Raw genomic sequence first — 13,361 nt, forward strand, 5'->3', positions numbered from 1 at the left:
CTTCTCCTCTGCCCTGTCACTGGCATAATGTCCTCTACCCTGTGACTGGCATCGTCTCCTCTGCCCCTTCTCCTCTGCCCTGTGACTGGCATTATGTCCTCTGCTCTGTGACTGGCATCGTCTCCTCTGCCCCTTCTCATCTGCTCTGTGACTGGCATTATGTCCTCTGCTCTGTGACTGGCATCATCTCCTCTGCCGCTTCTCATCTGCCCTGTGACTGGCATTATGTCCTCTACCCTGTGACTGGCATCGTCTCCTCTGCCCCTTCTCATCTGCTCTGTGACTGGCATTATGTCCTCTGCTCTGTGACTGGCATCATCTCCTCTGCCGCTTCTCATCTGCCCTGTGACTGGCATTATGTCCTCTGCCCTGTGACTAGCATCGTCTTCTCTGCCCCATCTCCTCTGCCCTGTGACTGGCATTATCTCCTCTGCTTTGTAACTGGCATCATCACCTCTGACCCTTTTCCTCTGCCCGCTGATTGGCATCGTCTCCTCTGCCCTGTGACTGGCAGCATCTACTCTGCCCCTCCTCTGCCCTGTGACTGGCATCGGCTCGTCTGACAGGAGGAGGAGCAGAGTACGGCAGTGCAGGGGTTACAGACGAGCCTCCCGTGTATGTAAACACAGCCCAGTGTGTGTGTGTTCTCCTCCCCTCCGAGCTCCCGTCCTATTACCGGCCCGGGTGTCACAGCCAGGCCCCTGGGAGGGTCCACACGGCTACATTCCTCGGGTGTCCTGTCCGGGCTGTAATAAGGAGGGGGCAGTCACACATGGCAGGCTGGGGTCACTTACACCCGGGAGGCTGAGGACATGCGGCTGGCAGTGCCCGGCTCCTCCATAGCCCCGCTCTGCTGACCCCGGAGGGAAGAGCTCGGGAGCAATGAGGGGCAGCAACGGCACCAATGAGAGGGGGCGGAGAGGTAGGACATGTATACGGGATGTGTACGGGATGTGTACGTGCTGCTGGGCATGTATACGTGTGTGCATGCCCTGTGTATTGTTGTGTTGTGTATTGTTTGTGCATCTCCTGGGCATCATGTATGTGTGTGCGTGTGCATGCTTTGTGTATTGTTTGTACATGTCCTGTGTATTATGTTTGTATGTGTGTGTGCGTGTGCATGCTTTGTGTATGGTTGTGCTGTTTATTGTTTGTGGATGCCCTGTGTATGTTTGGGTTTTGTACTGTGCGTGTGTATGGTTGTGTTATGTATTGTTAGTACATGTCATGTGTATTATGTTTGTGTGTATGTGTGCGTGCATGCTTTGTGTTTGGTTGTGTATTGTTTGTGCATGTCATGTGTATTATGTTTGTGTGTGTGCGCGTGCATGCTTTGTGTATGGTTGTGCTGTGTATTGTTTGCATGTCATGTGTCTCATGTATGTGTTTGTGCATGCTCTGTATATTCTGTGTGCATGTCTTGTGAATTGTTCTATATTGTGTGCGCATGCCCTCTGTATTGTGTATTGTTTATGCTTGTGTTGTTGTTGTGTGTTCATTTCTTTATTGCTGCCCTCCTCCTTTTTTGTGTTCTGGTTTCTATCTATCCTAGACAGTTGTAGCATTCTCACTGTTTATTGTCAGTTTTGGGGGGTGTATTCCTCAAAATGTCACATGACATAAATTCGACAACCACTATTAATCCGTCTCCGCGTCCGGAGTGCGTACAACAGGCCCAACCTGTCCAACATATGCACCGTTTTTCCTATCTTCCTGTAATGGTGTATGTGTCCTTTTTGGATAAATATTATTTTACTGAAAAAGTAGTAGAGGCCCAGAACAAGCTCCCAGCAGATGTGGTTGGTAAATCCATAGTAAGTGTATGTAACCTACCCGGGATAACCGTATATAACGTAAGGAGGACATACTAAACAGTATATTGGGATAAGTGGCTGCATGGTAATGTAATGGGGTATACTTTTGATAAATACATTTTGGTTTGGTAAAAAGTGTTTAATTGGCACAGGCGGTTTATAATTGGCACATACTTGCAGTGGAGACCATTTTTATGGTTTGGTTATTTGTCACCTTGTGGAGCACACAGGACATGTAACAGTATGGGGCTTGTACACGACATATGTTCCTATCACGTTGAGACTTTTTTTTTTTCTCTTAGAAAGTAATTTTGGCATCTACGGGTCTGTTGTGTTGTATTTTAGTTATATTTTGTTGCACTGTGGCTGTTGCCTCATGTTATGTTGTATCGGATCCACCTTGCAGCAGCCCAGCCCCATACTGTACATTCTGCCTTTGTTTACTCACACACCAGGAGCGTCGCTGTGTGAATCCAAATAGACTTTATAAAGTTTGTAGAAGTGAAAAAAAAAAAAATGACCTGTAATTCCGCTCTATTTCCTATGCCAGTGTTGCCAAACCAGCATGCCCTAGATCAGTGGTCTTCAACCTGCGGACCTCCAGATGTTGCAAGACTACAGCTCCCAGCATGCCCGGACAGCCAACGGCTGTCCGGGCATTCTGGGAGTTGTAGTTTTGCAACATTTGGAGGTCCGCAGGTTAGAGACAACTGGGAGTTGTAGTTTTGCTACAACTGGGAGTTGTAGTTTTTTTGAGTATAACCTCCAATACCAGTGGTCTTCAACCTGCGGACCTCCAGATGTTGCAAGACTACAACTCCCAGCATGCCCGGACAGTCGTTGGCTGTCCGGGCATGCTGGGAGTTGTAGTTTTGCAACATCTGGAGGTCCGCAGGTTGAAGACCACTGGGAGTTGTAGTTTAGCAATATTTGGAGGTCCACAGGTTGGAGACCACTGGGAGTTGTAGTTTTGCAATATTTGGAGGTCCGCAGGTTGGAGACCACTGAGAGTTGTAGTTTTGCAACATCTGGAGGTCTGCAGGTTAGAGACCACTGCCCTAGAATGTTGCAAAACTACAACTCCCAGCATCCCGGACAGCCACAGGGCATGCTGGGAGTTGAAGTTTTAAAACAGCTGGAGGCACCCTGGTTGGGAAACACTACCCTATGCACAGCAGATTTGTGTACTGGAGTGTTAGCTCCTGAAGACGGTATACATTTGGTAGATATAAAGTATATATCCGACTTGGGGTGCGTTCACACGCTATTACTAGCAGCGGGTTTCATGCTGCGGGAAACCTGCGAGTTACACTACCATTGATTTGAATGGGTCCACAGACAGTTCGCAGTAGTGTCAGATTTGCGGACTGTCCGCGGACCCATTTAAATCAATGGTAGCGTAACTTGCAGCAGGAAACTCACTGCTAGCTACTAGCGTGTGAATGCACCCTTATAATAATTGTATAATAGAACTTCAATCAGCCATAGCATTAAAACCGCCTGCCTAATATTGTTGTAGGTCCCTCTTATACCACTAGTGCAGCTCTAACCCATTAAGGAAGTGTTTCTCAACCAGGGTGCCTCCAGCTATTGCACAACTACAACTCCAAGCATGCCCAGACAGCCAAGGCTGGTAGTTTGTTTTTGCAATAGCTGGAGGCACCCTGGTTGGGCTACTTGCATTAAGGCAAGGACTCAAGGCCCTGCTGTGGTGTCTGGGACCAAGATGTCACCAGCAGAACCTGTAAGTCAATGTTTCCCAAGCAGGGTGCCTCCAGCTGGTCCGGGCATGCTGGGAGTTGTAGTTCTGCAACATCTGGAGGCACCGTGGTTGGGAAACACTGCTGTAAGTCCTGGCCTCAATGCTCAATTGCATTGAGATCTGAGGATTTGGAGGCCATGTCAACACCTTAAACTCTTTGTCATGTTCCTCGTTCCAATGTAGCCGGGGCTTTATCTTGCACAAGGAGTTCTATGAAATTAGGCAATCCTGCTGCCCTGAAACAGTGGACTTGGTCTGTATAATGTGTAGGTAGGTGGTATGTTTCACAGTAAGGCCGTGTGCACACGGCAGAATTTTTGCGCCAGATGTTTCTGACACGGAATTTCCGACTTCCGTGTACCCAGAAAGAATGAACCTTCCAATTCTTTCTTGCGGACTCCGCATGTAATGCATAGCCGTCTATGATATGGCACATTCCCCTGTGCTCCTAGCCATGTTATGCCAGTGCCCGCTGTCTCCGGATTGTCCGCACAGAGAGATTCCGAGGTGTGAACATAGCCTAACATCCACATGAATGCAGGATGAAAGGTTTTCCAGTGATCACTCTGTCTCCACCGGGGTGTCTTCTTCTCATTGTGTATCCAGGTGCTAAAGTTGCACACACTGTCAGGCTGTCCACATGAGGAAAAGGAGAAGGTGATGCTTTTACAGCGTCCATTTTAGGACATCGTCAGTCGTCAGCCGTAACTCCGTCCCATGTTAGGCAAAACGGCGTCCCGCCTCCTCAATCACACCAATCGCCTTCAGTCGCCAGCCCTAACTCCGTCCCATGTCAGGCAAAATAGCGTTCTGCCTCCTCCATCACACCAATCGCCGTCATCCTTCAGCCACAACTCCCTCATCCGAAACTCCCTGTTCCAAAACGCCATCATGCCACAGACTATTCTCCCTCAGACACAACTTCCTGCCGCATAGCAGAGCCAACGCTGCACAGCATGTATATCAGAGGGGAAACTGTGAAACTTGCACGTGTATACTACAAACACTACATGTTCTACAGAGTCTGTATAGCAGAGCCGACACTGAATAGCGTGTACAGCAGAACCCGTATAGCAGAGAGCCGACACTGACTCGGCTCTGCTACACGGCAGGAAGATTTTTCATCTGAGGGATGACTGAGTTTAGGATGACTATGAGGGAGTTGCATCTGACGCCTGACGGAGATTGGTCTGAGGGAGGAGGTGGGACGCTGTTTCGCCTGATGCGGGACGGAGTTACGACTGACAATGTCCTAAAATGGAAACCGGATGCTTTAGATAAGGCCATTTAATTTATTTGCTCTATCATCCAGTTGAAATGCCCATTGTGCCCATTGTAGGCACCTTCAGCAGTGGGTCAGCGTGGGCACTATGAGTTAGACTTAGGGTGCTTTCACACTACGTTTGTAGTGTACGGTTGCTGGATCCGGTTGGGAGGGGCGAAAACCGTCCGCTCCCGTATCCCAGCCGGATCCGGCCCGAACCCCATTCATTTCAATGAGCCAACCGGAGTCAAATGCTGACTCCGGTTGTCTCATTTTTCCCCGAATACGGTTTTCTGACCGGACCTAGAACCGTGGTATACCACGGTTTTAGGTCTGGTCAGAAAACTGTATACGGGGCAAAAATGGAAAAGTGGAGCAGTTGCCCATAATAACCTACCAGATCGCTTCTTTCATTTTTCAAAGGCCTTTTTAAAAAAAAAAAATTAAAGGAGAAATCTAGTTGCTATGGGCAACTGCTCTAATTAAATTTTTTTTCTCTCTACACAGGTTTTGATAAATTTCCCTTATGACCGGTCTGTGGCTGCACAACCCTGTACCCCACACTCTGTTGTGATGTCCTGTGGGTTTTGCTACCTTTCGATCACATCTGCAGTAGCCATTTCTGCAATTTGTGCTAGAATAGCTCTTTTGTGGGATCGGTCCAGAGTGACTAGGTCTCATCCCCCATGCACATCAGTAAGCCTTGGGTGGCCATGATCTTGTCACAGCTTCACTGGTCGACCTTCCTTGGAACACACTTGGTAAGTACTAACTAGTGTATACCAAGGCCTGTTGTTTTAGAGATGCTCTGACCGAGTCCTCTGGCCATCACAATTTGGCCCTTGTCAAAGTCACCCCAGATCACATTATTATATATTTTTCTAGTTTCCAACACATCAACTTTAAGATTTGACTGTTCACCCTCTGCCTAATGTATCCCCTCCTAGGTAGGCGCTATTGCCACCAGATAAGGGCTTGTTCACATGGCCGTTGTGTTCCCGTAAAGGTAGCTCCGTTAGCCAACCTATCCAGAGGACAGGAGTTGAATGGAGAAAAAATATTGGATCCCTGATGTACCACATTCAAGTCAATTGGAGTCATCAGGGCCCAGCAAGCCGATGGCAGGGGTTCGGCTGCTGGGGACGCCTGTGATCTCCGCCGCAGCACCCCAGTCAGCTGTATGTGCCTCCAATGTTGATGCCTGGTGGTGAAGCGGGTGCGGCAGGCTAAACTTTCTGGGAGTTTTGCCATATTGGGTGTTTACATATAAAACAGATACTATTGTCTGTTACATTATAATGTCGATTGCAACAGGTTTTGTATACGGATCATTAAGGTTTTCTCTGTTTATATGCAGTGTTGATAGCTGTAGTATTATGTAACAGATCATAGCTATTAGGCCAGGTTCACACTATAGAATCCATGGGCGGAAAAATCCCATCCGGAGCTTCCGAGTGCGACCAGCGCTGACTCAATCAATCGGCCACACGGTCATTGCCATCACAATAGACGGCAATGTCTCAACCGCAGGCCTTGAAGCTACATGATTTTACTAGTGCTTACTGCCATCCTAGAGGTTTTTCCACTACTAGTGAGGTGAGGAGGATATTATTAATAATAATAATAATTTAATTAATAATAATGTTATTAAAATATATATATTTCACCTCCAGATCTTCCTTTGACTAGTCGGTCGTCATTCTAATGTCCTCACCTCTATAATCTCTTTAGAGCGACATGTGCAATAGGTCTATAAATAGCTGTCCTGGGATACCAGGCATCATGGCGTTCCTAATATATAATGTGTCTGTCTGGAATGCGAGCATGAAGTCCAGCGATAAAACTCACTGGTGATATATTTGCTGCTTTCCTGCCGTCTCACAGGTAACACAGTCACATCAGATCCGCAGCTTTCAGTAATATTTTTTTATAATCGCTTGGTTCCGTCAGATGCTGTATGGATCCGACAAAAAGTCAATGAGATAGAAATCCAAATTTGCAGATGTTGCTGCAGAACCACAGTATTTCTTGCAGCACAATCTGCAGCAGTACATAGAAGTCAGTTACACGTTTAAAGGGGTTCTCCACAGCTAGACATGTTATCCGCTATCTAAAGAATAGGGGATAACTTGTCTAAGGCTAGGTTCAGACTACGGAATCTCCAGGCAGAAAATGTCAGCCCGGAGATTCCGAGTGCGGCCAGCGCCAGCAGAATCAGTCGGCGCTAGGACCGCGCGGACACTGCAGTCTCCAATAGACTGCAATGTGTTCCACGCGGATTTCCGCCTGAAGAAAGAGCACCGCCTTTCTTCAGGCAGAAATTTCTAAGCGGATTTTCCGCTTCACAAATTCCGAAGTGTGAATTTGTGAACGGAAACCCATTCACTACACTAGACATTTTAGCAAGCGGAATTTCCGAAGGACGGAAATTTTACGACTGAATTTCTGTCGGAAATTCCGTAGTCTGAACCTAGCCTTATGGTGCCTGGGGCCTGAAGCCTCAGGCCTCGCTGATCGTAATGCCGCAGCCCTGGCCTGAAGCTCGCGGGGGTCCCAGCGGCTGGATCCTTTGGATAGGGGATAACATGCCTAGGGGTAGGCTACCCCTTTAAGTCAATAGATAAAATCTGCAACAAAATCATAGCATGTCCACAACATAATTTGACAAACGGTGGATTTTAAATCCATTTCCATGTGGATCCTGTTCAGATTTATTTTTGCTCCTTGCGCATGAGATTTATTATAATTTCATCCACTTTGCTGATACTGTAATACTCTTTGGCAGTGTTTTCTAAGATATGTGTCTCTAGCTGTTGCAAAACTACAGCCTTTAGCTGTCTGGGAGTTGTAGCTGGCTGGGAGTTGTAGTTTTGCTTCTTTAACTTTGAAAAAGTACTTTTTTCAGAGGTATCTTGTTCCTATGGGCAACTGCTCTGCTTTTTCTCTGCACAGGTTTTTATCAATTTCCCCATATATATTTGGGAATTGGACTGAACATAGTCACTCGAAAACTATGTTTGGTATATTGACATTCCATTTTGACGATATGTATACAGCACTGGCGAAATATTGCCAAAACATAATACAAATGTGGCTTTACATGGATTTGCTGATGGATGTTTAGTTTTTGTTTCTTTTTTCCAATTTTAAGCAAACTTTCTTTCCAATCACATCTTAAAATGAGAGAGAGCGCACGAACCTCGTTCACCTCTCAGGACTGTCTATATCTACTACTCCATTCATATACATTTTCCTATCGTCAACTATTACAGTCCATTGTCTTAAAGGGGTATTCCAGGAAAAAACTTTTTTTTATATATATATATAACTGGCTCCAGAAAGTTAAACAGATTTGTAAATTACTTCTATTAAAAAATCTTAATCCTTTCAGTACTTATGAGCTTCTGAAGTTAAGGTTGTTCTTTTCTGTCTAAGTGCGCTCTGATGACACGTGTCTCGGGAAACGCCCAGTTTAGAAGAGGTTTGCTATGGGGATTGCTGAGACACGTGTCATCAGAGAGCACTTAGACAGATAAGAACAACCTTAACTTCAGAAGCTAATAAGTACTGAAAGGATTAAGATTTTTTTAATAGCGGTAATTTACAAATCTGTTTAACTTTCTGGAGCCAGTTGAGATATATAAACAAAAATTTCCTGGATAACCCCTTTATGCCTCTAAGTCTATTATATTTAGTTGCAGAAATGTCTCCTTTTTATATATATATATATATATATATATATATATATATATATATATATAAATTTTTTTTTTTTTTAGGGCTGTTTACTACAATGACTTAAGTGTACACTTTTGGATTTTCACTTTGCAGTGACTTTGCAAGTTGCAGGTTTGTCGCAAAGCCCTCAATTACACCACAAAATTACACCTGCAGGTACCTGGCTTACAAAAGAAATGGCTGTGGAGAGCATTTTAAAAAAAGATGGCACATTTTTGCGCAATAGGTTCAAAAGTCGCAGAGAGGTAAACATACTGCAGTGGAAGTTGTGTAGTTCTTTTCTGTCTGTCCAAAGTGCTCTCTGCTGCCACCTTTGTCTTTGTCAGGAACTTTCAAGAGCAGGAGCAAATCCCCATAGCAAACCTATCCTGCTATGGACAGAGGTGGCAGCAGAGGACACTGTGGTCAGACTTGAAAGAACTACACAACTTCATCTGGAGTATACAGCAGCTGATAAGTACTGCAAGGGTTAAGATTTTTTTATAAGTAATTTACAAATCTGTTTAACTTTCTGGAACCAGTTGAATAGATTTTATTTTTTTTCCCCACTGGAGTACCCCTTTAAGGAATAAGCCACTTCCAGACTCCTGCACCTACTGGGGGAGATCAAAACCTGTCCAGAGGAAAAGTTGCTGAGTTGCCCATAGCAACCAATCAGATCGCTTCTTTCACAGGCCTTCCTAAAAATAAATAAATAACCAATCTAATTGGTTGTTATGGGCAACTGGGCAAGATTTCCTCTGGGCAGGTATTGATAAATCCCCCTGACTGTCCCCACATATTTTTACTGAATATCTGGTAACTTGTGGGAAGTTATGTACCCCAATGTGTGTCCACATTGGAGGTTTGTGTTCGGCTATGTTCACACTATGGAATCCCTGAGAGTAACTTTGCTTAGATTTGACACCTACATTTCTGCCACTGAAAGAATGATCTCAAACGTTCTTTCGGCAGAATCTGCCTGGAATACATTGCTATCTATGGGGACGACGGTGTATGTGCGGAGATTTCGCAGTGTGAACCTAGCCTTATCATTTTAGACTAGATCAGCCGGTCAGACACCAGCTTCTTAGTGTTTATGCCTTTATCTTTGAGTAATATTTCTTATGCTATCTTCTCCAGGAAGTTGTCTTATCTATAAATATCCATATGTGTGATATAGCAGCTGAAGATACAATGTCCATAATGATCACTCGGTTCTTTCTATTATACGTAAATACAAGCTGGTTGGCGGTTACATAACAGTATAGAGGAGTAGTTCAGCACTGCTAACTTCTGTACCTGAAAGCGGATGGACACTAAGTCGCTGTTGCGGAGAGAGGATACGGTGGTGCTCGGACTCACGTAGAATATGACATCAGTGCATAAGAAAACAAAGAAAGGTCGGCACTCACCGGATTTCCAATTCAGCAGATTTTATTGCACATTACTCACAGCCGTAGTACAGTTCTAGGGGAGACGACGGATGGTACAAAGGGGGGTACCACAGAGAGGCGACACCTGTGTTTCGCACTTAGTAGTGCTTCAACGGGCCCTTTGAAGCACTACTAAGTGCGAAACACAGGTGTCGCCTCTCTGTGGTACCCCCCCTTTGTACCATCCGTCGTCTCCCCTAGAACTGTACTACGGCTGTGAGTAATGTGCAATAAAATCTGCTGAATTGGAAATCCGGTGAGTGCCAACCTTTCTTTGTTTTCTTATGCACTGGTTACATAACAGTGTTTATTTAGGAAGTAAGAAAATATAAATGGAAGGATATATTCAGACATAACAGTTCAGGTGTGTTTCTTGCAAAAACCGCACACTGTTTTACAGCAAACTGCATGGTTAGCACAGGTGAAGTGTAGTAAAGGAAAACTCTCAGCTTGCACTAACCAGCGGTACTGGCTGGTAGTGCGGGGGACGCTGATAAGTTTGATGCCTACTGTGCCCGGATCCGCCCCGCCGTTCGGCAAATCTTACATTTTCTGTTAATGCTAATAAGGTGCTAACTGGCACAGGCGGGGTTACTGGCACTCTGACATCAGTGCCGATCATCCACAGCACCGCCCAGCTCATCAATATTCCTCCCCTCCCCCCACCTCTCCCTCTACTCCCCACTCTGTAATGAAGATAGAGGCAGGGGGAGGGGAGGAATATCGATGAGCTGGGCGGCGCTGATGTCAGAGTGCCAGTAACCCCGCCTGTGCCAGTTAGCACCTAATTACCATTAACAGAAAATGTAAGATTTGCCGAACGGCGGGGCGGATCTGGGCACGGTAGGCATCAAACTTATCAGCGTCCCCCGCACTACCAGCTAGTACCGCTGGTTAGTGCGGGGGGAACAAGCTGAAAGTTTTCCTTTTAAAGAGTACCTGTCACCATGTCCATTGCTTTATATTATGCTGCTGATATGTTGCCTTCTTCATTACCTGCCCTACGCAGCTTTTCTTTTTCATTTTCACACAGTATTTCTTTCTTAATCCTCTTTCAAAGCTTGCTCACTGCAGGCAGTTTTCAATGTAGCTGAGGTGCGCCATGCAGCGTGCCAAGCGCTCGCTCCCGTCTGTCTGATTGGCAGGCAAGGAGCTGCGCTATGCTCATCAGTGCCCAGGCTGCACTACGAGAGTTAGGACTCATGCATGAGTCTGAACTCTATTAGAGACTTGCGGCTGGGACATGTAGGGAGACCCCAAGTGGTCAGAAGTCAAAATAAATTATATAAATATAATTTAATTTTTTTAATGATATGGTATTAGAAAGTTGTTTCTAATACATTAATTAACAACATATAAAAAGTTTTTGTGATGACAGGTACTCTTTAAAGAAGTACTCCAGAGGGGGGGAAAAAATGTTTTTAAATAAACTGGTGCCAGAAACCTATGACAAAGTGAAACTTTATTCATAATGGAATGAAAAGTTAAAAACGTATACGTTTTTTCTTTAAAAAAAAACTGATGCAACTGGACATCATTTTTCATACCGTATATGGTTTTCAACTGTATACGGATTATAATTTGTACACACGTTTTTGATACAGTTTAGTCAGATTTTGAGCAATCAGTTTGTTTATCAAAAACCTGATACAGGAACGGTATTCCAAAAACGTGGTGTGAACCCAGCCTTACAAAAACTTTTGAAAAGTTTTGATTGGTCTGGGTCTAGGTGTTCAGACCCACACAACCAGCACCCCAGATCGCTAGAATGAGCCGGGAGATCCCTCCTTTCTCAGTTTCTCTGCTTTTTGAGTGACTTTCTGCTTTGAAATTCCAGTGCAGCAGATTCCCATTGCTGACAATTGGATTACAATGCATACAACAATATTTTATAAGAGGACATTTCGCTGCCGAAAGAGGGATTTTGCTCATTCTTTCGAATCTGCCTGGAATATGTTGACATCTATAGGGACGGCAATGTAGCAGTTTTGTCTGCTGGCCACGATCAGAATCTCCGACCGAAAATTCGGTAGTGTAAACCTAGCCTTACTATAGAGCAGTGTATCCCAACCAGGGTGCCTCCAGCTGTTGCAAAACTGCAACTCCCAGCATGCTGGAAGTTGTAGTCTTGCAACAGCTGGAGGCACCCTGGTTGGGAAACAATGCTATAGAGTATCTTATCGTCACCGAAAACTAAGCTAACGAAAACCCTACAATTGCATGTAGGTAAAGGGTGCACACATTCCTAAATCAGAATACAGTGCACCACAGACAAGATATAGAAAATGTATACATATCGTTATTGATAAAGATCCAACAATTTGAAGTTGAATCGTATTTTCTGATCGCCTATAAAAGAAACACACTTGCAACATTGTATCGATTCTTAAAATATTTACAATAATTGTGCCCAGGTGCGTTCTTTAATTGGTGGTTATTTTCACTTGCAACATTGTATCAATTATTAGAATATTTACAATATGCCGTGTTTTTCAATTGCTGTTTAGATGTTTTTAAAAAGCCACGCCCCCTGAGGAAGCAGTCTTTTAGCGAAACAGCAGTTGGGGTATGTGTAGGTATGGTTTGGCACCCTAAATGATTAATTAATCCTTTGCCTTGTTTTGTGCACTGCATGTATGTTAGGTATCTGTACCTGACATATTCCTTTATAGTATGTTTATACCCTATGGGTCTAGCCAACATATCTATTCTCTGTATGTATTCTGGTGCCTTTTGTAATTATCAATAAAGCTATGTATACATTTTCTATATCTAGTCTGTGGTGCACTGTGTTCTGATTTAGGTGTAGCAGAGTTTTAATACAGCAAGACAAGTGCTCAGTTTTGCGCATATCCCTAGCTTGTTCTAGCGATCCGTAGGGGTCTGAACACCCAGACCCCAACCAACCAAAACTTTTGAGATGTCTCTATGAGATGTTAGAATTTTTAGTAAGCAACAGTGACATGCTGTGGTATACATTTGCATACTCTACTGCAGTGGTTCCCAACCAGGGTGCCTCCAGCTGTTGCAAAACTACAACTCTTCGCAGCCAACGGCTGGAGGCACCCTGGTTGGTAAACACTGCTCTACTGCCTGTAGCCCACCAAACACCAGCAACGTATGCATTTGTTTTATTATAAGAACCCAGCCTGAGATTTATTTTGACATATCCAGAATTTCTTGCTAGATGTCTTAGTGCAGTGGTCTACAGACTGTGGACCCAACGGCTATCGGGGCATGCTGGGAGTTGTAGTTTTGCCACAGTCTGGAGACAACTGTCCGAATGGTCTTTTATGTATGATAGCTGTGTCTGTCCTTATGCTATGGGCAAATGTGCCTTTTTGTCCATGTATCCTGCATCTTATCCC

The 13,361-nt window shown here is 44.7% G+C and overlaps 1 protein-coding gene across 1 annotated transcript in view; it reads left to right on the forward strand.

The window, feature by feature from the left end:
- The first annotated feature begins 677 nt into the window (after positions 1-677).
- PFKFB4 (6-phosphofructo-2-kinase/fructose-2,6-biphosphatase 4) overlaps positions 678-13,361 on the forward strand; it is a 95,025-nt gene continuing 82,341 nt past the window's right edge. Inside the window, exon 1 of the mRNA XM_056524059.1 lies at positions 678-922. Coding sequence (XP_056380034.1) covers positions 883-922 — 40 coding nt within the window. The 5' untranslated portion in view covers positions 678-882. The remainder of the gene's footprint in view (positions 923-13,361) is intronic.

Source organism: Hyla sarda, chromosome 6, assembly GCF_029499605.1.
Source record: "Hyla sarda isolate aHylSar1 chromosome 6, aHylSar1.hap1, whole genome shotgun sequence".
Lineage (NCBI taxonomy): Eukaryota > Metazoa > Chordata > Amphibia > Anura > Hylidae > Hyla > Hyla sarda.